Here is a 19861-nt window from a genome sequence, read left to right as displayed (position 1 = left end):
TTGAGCTAGCCTTCTTTTCACCTGTGACTCAACTGTCAGTGTTATTTGATGTGCTGAGCTCCCATAAGCTAGGACCAGAGAGCTCAGCTTCTTTTTGTGGACGTATATTTGTTCTATCTGGAACACTAAGTGTGTTGAAATTGTTTTTTAAATTTTTTTCCATGTTTATTTATTTTTGAGAGACAGAGTGCGTGAGCGGGGGAGGGACAGAGAGGGAGGGAGACACAGAATCCGAAGCAGGATCCAGGCTCTGAGCTGTCAGCACAGAGCCCGATGCGGGGCTGGAACTCAGGAACTGTGAGATCATGACCTGAGCTGAAGTCAGACGCTTAACCGACTGAGCCACCCAGGCGCCCCTAAGTGTATTGAAATTGTAATGGCTAATATTTGAATTGGAGGGAGGTCTAGGAGGGAGGAGGAATACCATTGGAAAACTTGAGTTATTTGTGGAATTAGGATGCATTAATCTAGAACATTTCCGGTTACTTTTGAAAACCATGAGGGAATAGTGCCGAAGAAGAACAGACTGGTAATTATGATCCCAACTGACTATGTTTATTTATATCACGGCTCCACCACTGACTGGGAGTGGGACTTTGGGAAATTATTTAAATTCCTCGTGTCTTAATTTCTTCATTTCCAAGATGTGGATAGCCACCTTGGAGATATATTCTGAGCATTCAATGAATTAATACTTGTGCAGAGCTTAAAATGATTCCTAGCATACAGTATGCACTCAGTAAATGTTGGCTATTGTTCATTTTTAGAAATGAAAACTTGCTGTAGGGTAGACTGAGTAACCCCCACCTTCCTGAATACTCGGCTGACTTTGTACAAATATTAAACTAGTGTTTCTGAAATTTTAGAAATTTGGTGGGTACATTTACAGTTTTTCCATATCTGTATTGTACCACATGTACTATAATAAATATACTATATTTATTTGAAAATTTTTAAGTGTCATTTAATTCTATTTTAGAGAGGAAATTTATAATTCTACCTTAAATGATAAACTAGAATTTCTTGCCATACACAGAAAGTACTTATAAAAATAATCCATAACTGCTAAAGAAAAAAAATGTTTTGTGTGCTCAGAAAGTCATTTCACACGCCTATGCCAGCGTTAAGCACTCTTCTCTTTGAGAGACGTGGCATTAGATGTTGTCAACATTTAAGGACCCATTGTGTCCTACGTGTTTTTAGTCTAAACTTTCTGAAAGATGTGTGTGTGTGTGTGTGTGTGTGTGTGTGTGTGTGTGTGTATGTATGTATTTATTTTATTTTATTTTATTTTATTTTATTTTAATTTTTTTTAACATTTATTCACATTTGAGAGACAGAGAGAGACAGAGCATGGCGGGGAAGGGGCAGAGAGGGGGAGACACAGAATCTGAAACAGGCTCCAGGCTCTGAGCTGTCAGCACAGAGCCCGACGCGGGGCTCGAACTCACAGACTGTGAGATCATGACCTGAGCTGAAGTCGGATGCTCAACCGACTGAGCCACCCAGGCGCCCCTGTATTTATTTTTTTTTAAGACCTACTCATCCATAATGAGAAAAGTTCAAATTAAGCCAAATCCATTGGACTAAAAATTACTGTAACAGTAGGGAATATAGGCAGGACTTGAATTTTGAGTAGTTCATTAGTAACTCATTCAGCAGTTTGTGGAGTAACTCGTATAGAACAACTTTGAGATGATAACAGAAATATTTCTGCTGGTAAGCAGCTTGCTGAGCAACCTCACATAAACTGTTCCTTAGTCCTCCACATGAGCCACGTGTTCTCAAATGGAGTCATATCACTTTAACAGATATGCCATATACTTGTGGCATTAAAATTTCAAGGGGGAAAATTAAGGAAAAAATGTCTAAAAAATCTCCTTCGGTGGGCTATAATGAAAGAAAAGGTTAAGCAGGATTTATGTAGACCAGACCAACATAGGACCACTGAAAGCCAAGCTTGAAATCTGAAACCTTCTACCTTCAGAACCAGTAATAAACTTGTAAAAATTATCTCTTATCTTCTTGGGGTGACCAGAGGTTGAACTTAATCCTCCATGAAAAAGCCCTCAGATACTTACAGATAACCTTAAGAAAATGCAACATCTTTTTTTCTATATCGTGCTGAACATCCCTTTTTCCTTAAGATTTTTAAAATTTTTAATGTTTTATTTATTTTTGAGAGAGAGCGTGAGCAGAGAAGGGACAGAGAGAGACAGCGAGACAGAGGATCCTAAGTGGGCTCTACACTGACAGCATCGAACCCGATCTGGGGCTTGAACTCATGAACCGTGAAATTATGACCTGAGCCGTAGTCCGACGCCCAACCTACTGAGCCACCCAGGTGTCCCAGATTTTTTTTTTTTTAAGTGTGTCGTGGTTTCATGTCTTGACATCTTGATCAATCTTCTGTCAACAGATGACAAAGTAATGTGTAATCAAATGCCAAATGATTGGGAAACGGTATGAATTCACTCCCCTATATGAGGTAGGGGAGAGCAAGTAGATTGGAAACAAGGGGGAATTTTGCTGGAAGAGGTGAGAATTGAACTGGCTGAGGGAAAGATAAGGAAGAACATTCCAGATTTGGAGAGTAGAACTGGAGGTGGCTGAGTAGGAGGGGTGGAATTAAGTATACTCCTGGCATTAATCAGATGCTTAATAAATACTTGTTGAGTGTATGTTTATGGCATAAGAATTGATGGTGTGTAGTGGCCTGAAACAAGAATCTGATCAGTGTGTAGACTCCTGTTTTAGAGACATCTTCCTCTTGGCCTTTACATAATAACTTCTTTGAAACATTTTGTTTTTTATGTTATTTTTTAATGTTCATTTATTTTTTGAGAGAGAGAGAGCATGCACACGAGCAAGGGAGGGGCAGAGAGAGAGAGAGAGAGAGAGAGAGAAAGAGAGAATTCCAAGCAGGCTTCATGCTGTCAGCGCAGAGCCCGAGGTGGGGCTCTGTCTCTCGAACTGTGAGGTCATGACCCAAGCCGAAATCAAGAGTCAGACTCTTTACTGACTGAGCCACCCAGGCGTCCCCATGATACCTTTTTTATTTGATGACTGTAGTTGAAGTTATTTCTTACATGATTATGTGCTAGTTAGCAAAATTTAATTTGCCCCTATAAGATTCCCTCATGTTAAAAGATAGTGCTTATGTAGATTGTCAGATGGGATTAGACTGCTTTAGAGATCACTTTTGTGCGGTGAGAGAGCTAGTGGGCTGCCTGGAATTGTCCAGGGGAAATAGTTCCAACTGCAAGAGTAAGGAAGCTCCCGCAGGTCACAGGCAATATTCAAAATGTCCAGAAAAGACATTGGCAGGCCAGCTCCCATGGACATGTAACCTGGGACCTTTAAACCTGGATGGCCAAAGGCCTTGAGCCAGCGTTTAAAGAGATTAGATTGTAGCTGGTAGTTTAGGTTTAGCTGTTGTGGAGCCCAGCCTCTGCAGGAGCCGCGTGAAAAGGCAAACTCTTGGTGCACTCTGGGAGCACCTGCATTTCCCCGCAAACCGTTTAACTACAACGATTGTATTTTCTTGTTGGAGGGAGAACTAGGTCCTCACAGCACTCTCTGTCTGCACGTCAGTTTCCTTCCACACGGCCCGTCTCGTCTTTATCGCAGTAGCATCCATCTCTTACTTCATCCTTTTTCTCCTCCTGCTGGCTACCAGCAGTACACAGTCAGCCCCATGCTGGCTCACCTGTTGTGCTTCAACCTATTTGTGACCTTAGATCAGAGGCCCCAACGAGATATGGTCTAGTCTTGGTTTTACCTCAGGTGTAACCTAGTCAAAAGGCACTCTTGGCAGCGGGCAGGATTTCCGGGGACCTTCAGAGCATAGGGGATGTAGCTGCTTATTTGCCCCAATTCCTTTCAGCAGTGGCTCACCGCTTATTTGAGCTTACGGCAAGGAAAGGAAGAGTTATAAAGATGGGTGTGATGTCAGTGACTTGGGGGAAAGTCTCTACGCGCTTGATTGCTGGTGCTTGAAGTAAGGGAAAAAAACCTCCTTATGTGGTGATAGACAAGATTTAAAATACAGCCGCTGTCCCCCACCCCCCTCCATGGAGTGAGAGCACGGTGAGCTAATACACACAAATGTGTGAAGGACTTCTCCCAGGTTCTTTCACAAGGACAGATGGGATTCCGCATTGTACCCTGACTGCCACAGAGGGGCGTGGCAGGGGTGGCGTGTAAGAAGGGACAATCTGGCATTGTTCAATTTTGCCTGTTGGACAGAGTCACTTCTGGCTATCTCTCCAAGGCTGCGGCAATCATATACTTGGTAAGAACAGCCCCCCGACTCTATACATATCTCATGAAGTCTTTCTTCTTTTACCTTCTTGACAATAGAAGGTAACGAGTGACGTATGTATTGATAATGCAGTGTTGAGAGGCAGAATGCATGCCGCGCCATGATCTAACTCAGCCAAAGCAATAGGATGACAGCTTCAGCTGCCCAAGTCTGAAGGAGCATGTTAAATGTGCTTCGTGTGTTATTTTATTTCATCTTTACAACAGCCCAGCAAAGTAAGCACCGGTGTTACACTCTTTTACAGACGAGGGAACTGAGGGTCACCGACATTAATTAACTTGCTGAGATGATGGAGCTAGTGGGTGGAAGAACCAGGCCAGTCTGCCTGATTGTAGGCTCAGCTAGTAACCACCGTTCCATGCTGCCTCTCCATTTGAAAGTGTCAGACTGCACAGTTTTCCAAGTTCATCTTGCTTTCAGAAGGCACATTTTTTTCCTTTTTTGAGGAAGATGTAAAGAAACATGGTCTTGTGTGACATCTGAGGCTAGGTCACAATGAACTGTAAGCTGCTGCCTGCTTCCCTGGGGTGCTTGCTCTTGGAACCCTTGTCAAGAGGAAGTTCAGGCAGACCTTAGAGAGGCCCACATGGAGAGGAATCAAGGTGCCTCACTCGTAGTTCCGGCTGAGGTGGAAGCGAGCACAGATTTGCCAGACGTGTGAGTGAGTCGTGATCCAAGGGAACCCTCCAGCACCCAGATAATCCACTCCAAGCCATGTCACGCTAAGAGAAGCTATCTCCATTAAGCCAGCTTAAACTGCCAAATCATGAGCATGTTAAGAGCTTATTGTTTAAAGCCTCCCCCTCCAAAAACATGGGTTTATACTTGACAGTTTGATGGAACCGATTCTCAAACCGCAGAAACGAGTTGTGAAGCTTGACGATTATCATGGTACTTTGGCCTGTGACGTGGCAGCAGCCTTTGGAGGAGTCAGGGTAACAATTCATTTTCTAGCCACCAGTGACCCTCCTGCTGTTCCCTGGCCCAGCCAGACCCTCCACAGCAGAGCGGACTTTGGAGGTGACACAGGTGGCTCCACTTTACAACCTACCCACTTATTGGCCACCTGCCCTTCTCTCTGTTGTTTGTGGCTCCAATTTGTCAAAAGGATCTTCTCTTTATATATTTAAATAACTTTTAACTCCACAGAAATTAACAAGGAGACAGGCTTTCCCTGGAATTTACTAAGAAGTTTCTAAAAATTTCAGCAACATAGCAGAAGGAGCTTTTTGTTGATGGGCCATATTTCCATGACAAAGACATAAGAAATGATTGGAGAAAGAAACAAACAAAAATCTTTTAAAATACAAAACCAAGTTCAAACAAAAGGAATTCAATCTCTAGTTGTAAGGAATGGAGAGAGAATGTATATTCAGATTGGTAAACTGGGGCTCTCACTTTGTAGGGCCACTTTGTAGAGTTGTTAGCTTTAGAAAAGGACAGGAGGAGTTGGGGCTGAGATTTTAATTCCCCAGAGGGAAAGATGCACAACGATGAGCTGGAAGTGAACCTCCACAGACAGCCCAAACCATGGGGAAAGGGCTGGGGAAATACCACTTGCCTGGAGAAAATGATGAGGAAGCTTGCCTCCTATATATGGTCTTGAGTTGTGGGGCATTTGTAGAGAGAAACTAGAAATAGGTCAGCACCATTTGTGGGTTTGGGTTTAAACCTGGGCTCTTGTTTATAGTACAGGAAGCCCAAGTTCAGAAATCAGTAATAAAACTGGTCTCTGCAAAAGTAAACATGAAACTACACTGTCATGGTTATTTCCACAGTGCAGGTCAAACAATTCTTGCTGAAATTAAGTTCATACTAACAATTTATAAACCAAGTGAGGAGAACACTACTAATGTTATGTTATATTATATTATGTTATGTTATGTTATATGTTATATGTTATATGTTATGTAACGTTACGTTACATAGAAGATAGGTAGGTAGGGAGGCAGATGGAGAAATTGCATACCATGAACTGGAGATAAGAAAATCTATAAGATGACATTTTAAAACCAAAAAAATTATATAAGCTGATCAAATAAATTAAAAACTAACTAGATAATGGAAAGAATAGAAATTAGTATGAAAAAAGAGCAGATAGATTTGGAAAAAAACAACAATAAAATTTGGAAATGATATCATTGTGAAGTGAAAACCTCATTAGATGAGTGAAGTGTTAGATTAGAAAAAAGATTAGAAGAAAATTAGAAGAATTAGAATAAAAGTTAGTGAATTTTAGGATGGCTCTAAGGAAAGCACTTTTAGTATATAACAAAAGAGATGAATAGAAAGGAAGTAACACTTTATAGGAGTAGGAAACATAGGAGACAGTAATAAGGCCTTCTGATAGATGTCTAATATAAGAGTTCCAGAAGGAGAGAATAGAAGCCCAGGTTATAATGGCTCAAAATTTTCAAACTGGTTAAGGGCATATATGCGTAAGTTCATCAAACAGCTAATTCCAAGCAAACTTAAATTAAAAGAGCCATGTCCAGGCACACAGTGATGAAACTGTTGAATATCAAAGAAAAATTTTAAAAGAGCCAGAGATAAAAGACAAATTAATTCTATGGGGATTATCATTAAACTGACAGGAGAGTTCTTATCAATAACAAATGTCAAGAGACAGTGAACTCATATCTTCAAAGGGTTGAAATAAAATGACTCTTAGTTTATAATTCTATACCCAGCTATATTATCATTCAAAAGTGAGAAATAAGTTATTTTCAGGCAAAACAAGACTAAGAGATTTTACTATTCATTGGTCCCATCTGAAAGAATGAATACATAGGTGCTTTACTAGCAAAGATATTGAATACAAAAGCAGAGAGCTGAATTCAAAAAGCAATACTGAAAGAGGAAATGGGCAAATGTTCATAAATCTAAGTAAGTATCAAACATGTAAAAAAATAGAGACCATTGGAGTACTCAAAAACAGAACCAGTTATGTGTGGTATATGTATATATGTATATGGAGAGAGAGAGATTTATTATAAAGAATAGGCTGATGTGATAATAGAGGCTGAAAAGTCCCAAGAGCTACAGTAGGTAAGCTGGAGACCCAGTAGAGCCAATGGTTTAGTTCCAGTCCAAAGGCCTACAAGTTTGAGATCCAGGAGCAGCCAGTATTTTAGTTTGAGTCCAGAGGAAAATACTGATGTCCCGGATTGAAGGCAATCAGCCAGAAAAAACTTATCTTCTATATTCTGGTCAGGCCTTCAACTGATTGGATGAAACCCATCCACCTTGGTGAGGGCAATGTGCTTTACTCCAATTCAAATGTGAATTGTGAATCTCATCCAGAAACGCTATCACAGACACATCCAGAATAACGTTTTGTCAAACATCTAGGCACCCTGTCTGTGGCCCAGTCAAGTTGGCATAAAATTAGCCCTCACAAAAACTAAGGACTTAATGTTTACCAACAAGGTGGTTAGATAAAAACAATAGACACAATAACATGCAGGCTTATGGGGAAGCGGGGCTTCCTGATTGGAGTGAGTGCATTCTAAATTCCTTATGTAGCTGACCATTGAGCAACATGAGTTTGAACAGCATGGGTCCATTTATATGCTGATTTTTTAAAATAAATACAGTGTAGTACTGTAAATATGCTTTCACTTCCTTATGATCTTCTTATTAACATTTTCTTTTCTGTAGCTTTATTGTAAGAATATAGTATGTAATACATATAACATAAAATGTGCTAATCGACTGTGTTATCAGTTAAGCTTCCTATCAACAGTAGGCTATTAGTAGTTAAGTTTTGGGCAGTCAGAAGTTATATGTGGGACTGCTAACCACACAGGGGGTTGGTGCCCCTAACCCCCATATGATTAAGGGTCAACTGTACTCAGAATTACAAAAGAGTTATGATTAGATTAGATATGGGTCTGTTTAAAATTAATGAAAAAATAAGAAGAATACAGAAGATTTAAATAATACAATGAAAAATCTTGGCCTACTAGACATAACTGAACCCTGTATCTGAAAATTAGGAACTTTATTATTTTTTAAGATCTGTAAAATATTTATAAAAATTGATTGCAAATGAAAACACCAAAGGAAGTCAAAGAGATACCCCCAAATGAATATAAGCATCACATACTTTGACCAGTATGGTCAAATTAGAAATTTGGAATAAATTTTTAAATAATTTATAGATCAAAGATAAAATCATAATGGAAGCTATAAAATATTTATAAATAAATAAGAAGAACACTTGGAGCATGTAGCTAAAGCAGAATCTAGAGGGAAAATTATAGCCTTAAAAAGTATATGTTAAAAATTAAAATTTTATATGACAAAGATAGTAAGTCTGTAAAAGAATAATACAATGAACTCAAAGTGGAAAGCCAGAAATAATGAGGACAAAAGGATGAATTAAATGAAATTGGAAGGAATGAAGCAGTAGAGAGAATCAATGAAACCAAAATTTAGTTTCTTAAAAATACTAGAAAAATGAACTGACCTCTAGCAAGACTGATAAATAAAAAAGTTTACACAAATTAATATTAGACTATCTAAGGTAAATTTAATTGAAGATCCAGACATTAAGTCAGAGTGGTGGGTGCACGGATGTTTGTTTTTTTTGGCTCTTGAAATATTTCACAGAAAGCAGGAGTGCCTGGGTGGCCCAGTCAGTTAAGCCTCTGACCCTTGGTTTCAGTTTGGGTCATAATCTCCCAGTTCTGTGGGTTCGAGTCCTGCATTGGGCTCTGCACTGGCAGCAAAGAGCCTGCTTGGGATTATCTCTCTCCCTCTCTTCTCTGCCCCTCCACTACACGTGCTGTCTCAGTCTCTCTCAGGTTAAACAAACTTAAAAAAAAAAAAAAGAAATATTACACAGAAAGCAGATCATAATCTTCAGCATTATGCCTTAGTCCAGACATTGCCTATTGCCTGTCTTCTGTAGCATGCTTTAACAGGTACCAGTTCTCTCCTATCCTTGTGCATGTAGCCCCAAGTGACTCATGTATTCCTGCCTTATACGTGGTTGGTAGAAAGTTGAAATTCTAGCAATCGATTGAAGCAGTGACAGGGGTGAACTGAAAAATCAACAGATGAATGCATCTAGGAAAGGTTATGGAAGACCTAAGCCTCCTGTCTACATATGGTCAAAAAAGCTGGATGCAACGTGGGCTTAGGTAGTAGCTGGCCCAGGGACAGCTTGTATGAAAGGCCCTGGCTTCCTTGAGCCCTTCTTATTCTTAGCCATCCCAGGATTGTCCAACTGCCTTTCCTTACCTGTTTGATACTGCTCATCCCTCTGGCGGTTCTTAGCTTCAGTGTATGTGTGTAAAAGTAAGTTTGCACTCTCTGGCTTGGATCTGAGACACAGGTAGACTTTTATGAAGCTTAAGTGCTAAAATCTGCAAATGGGGGCCAAGCATATCCTGGGTCTGTGGCCAAGGCCTTGACTCCCTATTTATTATCACTTTCTGTCTTGCTCTAAAAAATAGGGAAAGGAAAAGACATTTTACTGAGTTTAAAATGAATGTGGATTCAATACATAGTTTTTAGTATTCAATTTAAAATGATTGACTTGTTCTCGCAAGCTTTCTCTGATTTGAATAGTGTTCTATTCAATATATTCAGGCTATTTAAAAAAAAAAACTTGGGGCGCCTGGGTGGCTTAGTTGGTTAAGTGCCCGACTTTGGCTCAGGTCACGATCTCGCAGTCCATGAGTTTGAGCCCCGTGTCGGGCTCTGTGCTGATGGCTCAGAGCCTGGAGCCTGTTTCAGATTCTGTGTCTCCCTCTCTCTCTGACCCTGCCCCGTTCATGCTCTGTCTCTCTCTGTATCAAAAATAAATAAATGTTAAAAAAAATTAAAATAAATAAAATAAAATAAAAAAAACCTTATTGGCTATGATTCTTAGTTCTGATAAGCACTATTCAAAAAATTTATATTGTGAAGAAAATTACGACGTCATTAGTTTCTTTTTTCTATAATATTTACGTTTCTTCTCTCACAAAATAAGTGACTTCATCTTCTTATATCCTAGAGTATTTTACCTCCTCTATTTAAGAAAAACATTTTTTAACATTTATTTATTTTTGAGAGAGAGACAGAGAGTGAGAGTGGGGGAGGGGCAGAGAGAGAGGGAGACACAGAATCCGAGGCAGCTGTCAGCTCTGAGCTGTCAGCACAGTGCCTGACATGGGGCTCAAACTCATGAACTGTGAGATCATGACCTGAGCTGAAGTCGGATGCACAACTGACTGAGCCACCCAGGCGCCCCTTCTCTCCTCTATTTAAAAAAGAGCCTTTGATCTATGGTTTGCCTTGAGTTATCATACAGTTTGATATGCGGTCAGTAATTTTCCAAAGTATAGAACTTTTGATCATGTTATCTGGCCATTTATAGATTGATAATCTTTTCCTTATATGGTGTAAGAACAGTAGAACATCTTAGTTATAACCAAGTACATGTGGGGAAGGTGCTGTTGTTTCTTGGAGACATAGTATGGCATCATGGGTACCTTAAAAGAATGTGTCTGTCATTACTGTCTGGTAACTGAGGGGCCAACCAGAGAGAGAACCCTCAGAGAAGGTCACCAAATGCATGAGCAACTGTTTTGGTCCCCTCCAGCTGGCCAGGCCTTAGAATTAAGTTGGGAAAATCGAGTGAAGTTAGCAGGTGCATTACTATCTATTTAACACTGTTTTTGCAATAATCTATTCTTTTACAGTGACAAGATTGGCTGTTTCATTTTCCCAGTATTTGTACCACATAGCCATGGTCATTTTTTACAGAGATAATAAAGTCTAACTTAAGCTTATGTGAAGCAAATGCCTAACTTTGATTTGGTTCTTTTTTTTTTTAATTTTTTTTTTTTAATTTTTTTAATGTTTATTGATTTTTGACAGAGAGAGACAGAGCATGAGCAGGGGAGGGGCAGAGAGAGAGGGAGACACAGGATCTGAAGCAGGCTGCAGGCTCTGAGCCATCAGCACAGAGCCCGATGCGGGGCTCGAACTCACAGACCGCGAGATCGTGACCTGAGCCGAAGCCGGATGCTCAACCGACTGAGCCACCCAGGCGCCCCTTTAAATTTTTTTTAGCGTTTATTTATATTTGAGAGAGAGAGAGACAGAGTATGAGAAGGGGAGTTGCAGAGAGAGGGAGACACAGAATCCAAAGCAGGCTCCAGGCTCTGAGCTATGAGCACAGAGCCCGACACGGGGCTCGAACCACGAACTGTGAGAACATGACCTGAGCCGAAGTCCAATGCTTAACCGACTGAGCCACCCAGGTGCCCCTGATTCGGTTCTTGCTATCACTTAAACTTGACAACATCAACAAGACAGCCATTGTTGCTTTTTTTCTCCAGAGACACACGAGAAAGGTTGAAGGTGGTTCGCTTAGATAATATTGTCATTTTCTACAGAAGACCGTGAGCCTGAGAGGTTCCGTGTTCCACAACTTTGCCCAGGCTGAAGAGCTAGTTGTAGAGATAGGGCTGGCTAGTATTACTCTGGTGATGATGCTCTTTTTAGGATTCCAGATATGGCTTCTACACTTGCGGTTACAAACACATGTTTACAAATGGCTAAGTATGTAAACGTTGTTATAAGCGTGCAGAATAGGAAATAATTAAACAATAGGAAATAATTTTTAAAAAGTGTATTGCATTTTTTTCTTTGTGGACTCAGTGCTGTGCTTAAGTGAAAAAGATGTAATTTCCTTATTTCTTTACACAGTATTTACTAACATTTATCATATCTGTCAGTGTTCTTATGGTGTTGAACTTGATAAAGAACATAGTAATCTAAAAAAAAAAAAAAAAAAACCTAAAATCATCTCCGTGTGATTGATGTTGATCTGTGGTCTGCGTTCATTCTATTAACTAGAGAATTGTCCAATATGCATTTTAGTTTGTGTTTGTGTGGATAGACCCTAAGCCGTTTTGCTGGATGTTTGGGAATCATCCCATTGGAGGACTTGGAAGGATTGATTCCTAGGCACCACTTGACTTAGTTTTAATTTAGAGGCTTGCCTTCTTCCCTTGCAGAGGAAGAGGAGTTCTGGTTATCTTGGCTTCCACATGCCTACAGAAAACAGCAGGGCCAGAATCTCTTGCCTCCATTTGCTAAGGGTATGATCTGATAGAGCATTCTTCGTTAGATGCCTCCCCTAGCCTTTCTTCTGTAGTACTTCCTGGGGTAAGGTCAATTTAATTTACACTTGGATATGAGGAGGCATATTCTGGGATAAAAATTCACATATATATATATATATATATATATATATATATATATATATTTTTTTTTTTTTTTTTTTTTTTTTTTTTCTTCCTTAAGTTTCTTTCAGTTGTTAGTCAGTTTTACCTACTTTTCTCATCTGGGACCCGGACATAATATTTTGTGGCAATTGATGAGAATTATTTTAGAAAGGTTTAGAATTCAGAGATGCTTTCGTGGCTAAAAGTTGTTTTTATTGACATCATTGAAATCCGACCTGCCTTCACTAAGTTCTCCATGTACATCTGCTTAGGTAGAAAATACTTAACCTGCAAAAGGTAAACATTTCTTCTCTGATTGTTCATGTTGTGTTTTTTCCCCAAGCGGGCTTTTCCAGAGCTAATTGATCTGCAAGGAGACATATGCTTTAGGTCTGCACTTGTTAATTTACCTTGGAAAAATTAGGTCATCTTCAAATCTGGCAGTGTGGCTTATAAACTTGGCAAAATGGTCTAATTAAAAGCTTCCCTTCGATTAAAAAAAAAAGGAAAAAATTATTAGTATCAGTAATGTTTTCATTTGCATAGTTTGTGTGTATATAGGTACATGTCAGTCCTCATGCTGCATTAGAAGTATGTTGACTGTTAACAGTTCATCTCTTTTCTCCTACAGCCTCCAAGTCTGTTATAAATAGTATGCTACGGGACCCTTCTCAGATTCCAGATGGAGTTCTAGCAAATCAGGTCTATCAGGTATTAATCACAGCTGTCTATTTTCAGTGGCAGTGCTATCTGCCTAGCGGAGTAAAGGATTTTAAACCTCATTTAATTACTGTCATCATAAACTATCACTGAGGTCAGGGTGCACCATAAATGGCAATGCAATATTTGCGAGAAGAGCATTTCACTTTTTAATAGCTTGCTTTTATAGTGAATAAAAAGCATGCGATTTTTGTTTTCTGTGATTAAATCTTAACAGCCTTTTGATAGCTGGGTTTTTTATTTTATTTTATTTTTTCAAGGAAAATAATGACTGCTTTTAGGATACTAGTTAAGGGTAACCCTTTTCATAGTCACCCCAGACCCCCTTCTGTGTTTTATCCACAGTGCATCGTGAACGACTGCTGTTATGGACCACTGGTAGACTGCATCAAACAGTATCCTTTCCCATAAAATTTTAGGTGCACAATTGACGAGCTCAGACTCAGTGGAGGAGATGTGTCTAGCTTTAACCTGACATAAAGTTCTGCTTCACAAAACACATTTCATACCCTTCTACTTTACATTCAATCAACTGGAGGGTCACTGCAAACCATCCTTTTCTACAGCTTAAGGAAAATCAGATGGGCCACGGGAGGCTGTCAGTTCAGCAGTTGTACATTCACGCGTTATCTCAAACTGCTTCGTTTTCAGGGAGTTTAAAGGGACAGAATCATGAAGCACGTGGCCTACTGTCTGGGAATGTCTCTCACCAATCCAGTGAACACTGAAAAAAGAGAGAACGAAATTCCATACAAAATGAGCCAAATTCAGTTGAGTTCCCTAGAATAAATGTGGAGCCTGGAGTTAAAGGAGGAAGTGATTAAAATGCCACGGAGGCCATCGCTTTTGAAAGGGCAGTAGATTCTTGTTGCTTAAATGCTGATTACAGCCCAAGCTGCCATTTGGATCCCTAATAAACAGTTTGAGAGAAACCAAGCTAATTTTTCCCCCTGGACTGAATTTAAGGCTATAAAAACAGGTGTCCAGTCACTCTTCATTAGAGACATGAGATTACTAAAGAGTTAATACTTTCTTCTTGAAACGGGATTTGAGCAAACATTCACTACTTCATGAAGTAGGACGTTATCCACCAATACCTTTAGCATTACTGTGGCAGTGCTGAGAATTTTGATACCCCTTGGTGGAAAAATGCTATTTAAAGAGTAAACAACACGGGGCGCCTGGGTGGCGCAGTCGGTTAAGCGTCCGACTTCAGCCAGGTCACGATCTCACGGTCCGTGAGTTCGAGCCCCGCGTCAGGCTCTGGGCTGATGGCTCGGAGCCTGGAGCCTGTTTCCGATTCTGTGTCTCCCTCTCTCTCTGCCCCTCCCCCATTCATGCTCTGTCTCTCTCTGTCCCAAAAATAAATAAAAAACGTTGAAAAAAATTTAAAAAAAAAAATAAAGAGTAAACAACTAGTAATTTTTTAAATGAAAATCCTATTCCACCTGAGTCCATGTGTCTCACATTTCTTAATACTGTAAAAGGCCTTCCTAGTATAGGTTTTGTGAGTATGGGTAGCACTCTGACTCTTTGAGACTCAGTGTGACTAGTCAGGAAGCTTTGTGTTGAAAGTCCTGTGTGTGTGTGTGTGTGTGTTAATATCCCATCTTGTTTCACAAAGTCTTAGACTCCGTAAAATTTTTGTAAAGAAACTCATTTTCTTTATAAAGTTACCCTTTGAAAAACAATCTTTGAACAGAGCCCTCTTGTAAGAATATTCACTACCTAAATGATAGTCCTTTATATATTTATTCTTCAAGTGTGTCCCCCCCCCCACCAATGTAGTTTAAATTAATAAAATCACAGCCCTGTCATAAGCTTGCCTTTTTATTAGACCAAAGTGAAACTATACTTCTATTTTCAGTATAAAATTAATGATAGCATTAGAAATTGTAGGAGTGCCAACCTCATGTTGCTACAGTGATAAAGTTTAGCACATTTGTATAACAACTAACACCATCTCAGAGTATCTGGGGCGGAATTACATGTTAATTTTAAAGCACATAAAATAGTTAAAAATCAATTTAAAGTTAAGGTTTTAAAAGCATAATGTCTTTTGAAGGATTGCATATTGATTTTAAATATAACTATCTAATTATACATGCATGGACTAAGTATGAAGTCAACTGCTTTGTAAATGCCAGGAGGCTATTTTTCTGTAATAGTTGAGATGCTTACGGGAAACTAGATTGCTGTATTGCTGGCTAAGAAAATGGCTTGTGAGGTTATTTACAAGTTTTGCCCCATGGTCACTGCCATACATCAATAATAGGTATTATTATAGACAAAGTCTAAGTGTTTTCTGCTTATAGAGCATTATAAATTCTGTTCAGAGTATTTTCTTTACATTTTTGCCATCATTCACTTTTCCTTTTTTGGCTGTGTTATTGCCAATAGAATTTAATGTAGTACATGGTTTCAATTGATAAAGATAATGATGTATGTCTATAAATTGCATTCACTGACTAGATTATAATTTTGCAGTTCCATTATGCCTATTGCCAGTAAAATTACTGTTTTTATAAGCTTTGTTTTCTAGACTTTGTGTTTTTTATATGTTTATATCAAGAAAAGCATAATCAAGAAGCATGTCTTTGCAAAATTTCAAATCGGTGATTGCTTTCACCACACAAAATAAAACAAGCTGGGAAATTTATAGAGAACTGATTTTATTTTTGCACCGAGGTAGTAGCAGTTTCGTGTAATGTAAATATGCTTGCATAGATGTTTCCTAGATGGATCCACAGGAATTACTTTATTTCACACTGAATAAAAATTAGTAGTTTTCCGTGTGAGCGAAAATGCTATTTGTATGTTGTTCTGATAATTTAGTAATGCTTACATTGCTTACTGTCGGTAAATTACATCATTTTGTGAGAAAGAAAGTACACATTTAGTAAATAGAATAGGTGCAAAATCTTTTTACTCCATTATGTAAATGTTACATGTAGACATTTGTGTAAGTAGAATAAAGTAAATTGGTCATTTACAAATAAGACATCACGAAAAGCACGGTAGCAAAGAGTACATACATTGTCATTGTGCTTTCTTTTTTTTCTTTTGGTGTCTTCTACATTTTTTCCTGCACAGCCATGTCCATCCACACCTTTCCTGCCACAGATGTATTCACGGACACAAAAGGTGTGAGAAACCAGCCAGTTCACCTTTCCAAAGTGTGACTCCAGGACCCAGCTATTACCCAAAGACTTAAACTGAGCACCAAGGAAAGAGGTTGATGCAGGAAGCTTAAAATGCTGTGGGTTTCATTTCTGTACCATCAGTAACCTCCGTTTCATGATTCAACATTTGAGATGTGAATAATTTACAACAATAAAAGTGAGAGCGCATTTATGTGGATTAGAAGTAAATAATTTAGTTCTAAAATGCGGGATGCCCCTACTAATGAGAAACCATTGAGAGATCTTCAGCAGATGTCTTCAGTGGACTCTGCAAATGTGTGAAAGTTTATGATTTGAAAATTTGTTCCTTTATTTTTTTTTTTTCCAGTTAGAAATTAAATAAGCACAGCCACGTGCATAGTGGGGAGAGGGGACAACAGAAGGAAAAATGCAGTTATGAGTTGGGGCACATTTTGATGGTGGACATGAGTGGCCTCATCTCTTGAATTATGATTTAAATGGTATTAACCTGTATGTGTTGATAAAGGGCAGATGATTCTCTAGGAATTTTTTTTTTTTTAACAAATAATGCATAAATTTTATTTCATTTAAATTGGACTCTTGCAGTGCATGATGGGGTAAGCTGAGGAGCGGTGTGACCATATTGACTTACCCAATGGAGAATTAGATAATTACTGCCAAATGCACTTGATAGAGTCAAAGTACCAGAATAGGATTACACTCCTTTTCAGACTTTGTGCAAGCGCATCCTTTTGGAAAATATAGCAGAATTCCAACTTCCATTCCCTTTTTTAAAGATTTTACTTTTAAGTAATCTCCACACCCAACGTGGGGCTCGAACTCACAACCCTGACGTCAAGAGTCGCTTGTTCTACCAACCGAGCCAGCCAGGTACCCCTAAGTCCTATTCCTGATTTAATTATTTACCAGCCATGGGACCTTCAGCAAGTTCCTCAGCCTTCTTGAACTTTGCTTTCCATATTTATAAAAATGTGACTAAGAGTAGTACCTACTCATGTGGTGGTGGTGAAAGTTAAATTAGATGATACCCCAAGTGGAAACGCAAATTAAAACTACAGTGAGCCACCACCTCACACCTGCCAGAATGGCTGTATCAAAAAGACAAGAAATAACAAGTGTTGGCGAGGACATAGAGAAAAAGGAATCCTTGTGCACCGCTGGTGGGAACACACACTGGTGCAGCCACTGTGGAAGACAGTATAGAGGTGCCTCAAAAAATTAAAAATAGAACTACCCTATGATCCATCGATCGCACTACTGGGTATTTACCCCCAAAATACAAAAACACTAATTCAAATGATCCCTGCACCCCATGTTTATAGCAGCATTGTTTACAACAGCCAAGATACGGAAGCAGCCCAAGTGTCGGTCAACAGGTGAAGGGATACGGAAGATTCAGTGTGTGTGTGTCGTACGCGTACACACACACACACACACACACACACAAACACACACACACAAAACGGAATATTGTTCCGCCATAAAAAGAATGAAATCTTGCCATTTGCAAGGACGTGGATGGATCTAGAGAGCATAATGCTAAGTGAAATAAGCCAGCCAGAGAAAGACAAATACCTTATGACTTCACTCATACGTAGCATTTAAGAAACAAAACAAAGGAAAAGGAGCCAAGGAAAAAAAAGAAAACAGAGAAAGAGAGAGAGAGAGAAACCAGGAAACAGACTCTTAACTTTGAGAACAAACTGATGGTTACCAGAGGGGAGGTAGTGGGGGGATGAGTGAACTAGGTGATGGGGATTAAGGAGTGCACTTGTCATGATGAGCACTGGGTATTGTATGGCAGTGTTCAGTCACTATATTGTACACCAGAAACTGACATAACACTGTATGTTAACTCTACTAGAATTAATTTTTTTTTAATTAAATTTTTTTGTTTTAAAAGAGGGGCACCTGGGTGGCTCAGTCAGTTAAACATCCCACTCTTGATTTTTGGTTTGGTTCATGATCTCACGGCTTGTGGGTTCGAGCCCCATGTCAGGCTCTGTGCTGGTGGTACAGAACCTGCTGGGGATTCTCTCTCTCCCTCTCTCTCTGCCCCTCCCCCACTCACACATGCGTGCTCGCTCTCTCAAAATGAATAAATAAACATTTAAAAATTTTTTTAAAGAAATGCTAGGCTGGGATGGCAGCAGAGGAAGTCGTAAAAATTTGGCAAGTATCATATTTAGTTGTAAGTTGGCACCAACAAGAGCTACTGACGAACTGAGAGGAATGTGAGAGACAGGTAGGAGTCTAGGACACCTACATTTTGGTTTGAACAGCATGGAGTTGTCAACGACTAAGACGGTAAGGAAACAAATGGCATGTGCATATATGAGTAGCTGAATGTAGTGAGTCTGTGACACTATAACAATAAAATAACCAAAGTTATTGAGGACTTCGCCCACAAAAACGATGATAACCCCAGTGTTTAGCACCAAGGCTTAGTATATGGTATTTAAGAACTGTTGGCTAGTATCCATTATTTTCACATAGTTAATTTTAATACTTTTCAAGAAGTTGTATGGAGGCCACAAACAAAGACTTCGTAGAGATCTCATTCAGGTCCTCCGCTTTGCCACACATTAACCGTGTGGACTTGTGCGGATTCTTTTCTAAGCCTTGGTGTCCTCATCTGTGAAATAAGGATGATAATAACTGAGCATGAAACAACATACATATGGCACTTAACACAGTGCCGACCTCATAGTAATCCCTCAGAGAATTTATATGTGCCTGTGTGTATCTGTTTCTGTGTTAGATGATAATATGAGTACACTGGAACACACTATAGAAAGACTTGAAACAGCTTCTGTACCAGCACCCCAACCCGCAGTCCTTTGCTGGATGACCTCCTTCCAGAGTACCTACAATTCTCAATAGATTGGCTGTTCTGCTTCCTACCTCGCAGAAGCTCACCAGCAGCAGGCTGAAAGTGAAACAGGAGCTAGAAATTTGGGATACTTTGCCGCACTTAGTAAGTGCTCAATAAATGTACTAACCTGAATTGAGGGATTTTTAACATAGTACAAAGGATGTTTAAAATGACTCCCCCTCCTTTCAAAGAAGACGAAGTACACATCCATTTACAAATCTTTATGTGTCAAAAGGCATGTAAATGTTACAGAAAGAGGAAAATTCCATGGAACCATTTAAATGAGGGTGCATGTATAGAAATCTCTTTCCTTAGAGATGTGGGCTAAGTGTGGAAATCGTTGCTATGATTACCTCCACTTTCCATTTCATCTGAAAGTAGAGACCTGGTATCAGCATTTTCTTTTTAATGATCTACTTCCACCTGTGTTACTGTCCTTAACTAACCTGTCCAGTGCCATTGGTCATGAGCATGAAGTCCTGCTGAGAGACTTGCTTCTGGAGAAAAGCCTGTCTTTCCTAGGTAAGTATTACTTACATTCTCTCTAGCC

The 19861-nt window shown here is 39.4% G+C and overlaps 1 protein-coding gene across 6 annotated transcripts in view; it reads left to right on the top strand.

Moving 5' to 3' along the window:
- Window positions 1-19861, top strand: part of CDIN1 (CDAN1 interacting nuclease 1) — a 279639-nt gene that overhangs the window by 79929 nt on the left and 179849 nt on the right. For all 6 annotated transcript variants that reach the window (XM_060619003.3, XM_060619004.3, XM_060618999.3 and 3 more), the window contains 3 exons: window positions 13184-13263; window positions 13618-13667; window positions 19766-19833. In XM_060619003.3, coding sequence (XP_060474986.1) covers window positions 13184-13263; window positions 13618-13667; window positions 19766-19833 — 198 coding nt within the window. The remainder of the gene's footprint in view (window positions 1-13183; window positions 13264-13617; window positions 13668-19765; window positions 19834-19861) is intronic.

Source organism: Panthera onca, chromosome B3 (assembly GCF_046562875.1).
Source record: "Panthera onca isolate mPanOnc1 chromosome B3, mPanOnc1 haplotype 2, whole genome shotgun sequence".
NCBI classification, from domain to species: Eukaryota; Metazoa; Chordata; class Mammalia; order Carnivora; family Felidae; genus Panthera; species Panthera onca.
Note: the sequence above shows the minus strand (reverse complement) of the source record. Positions and strands in the feature narration are given on the sequence as shown.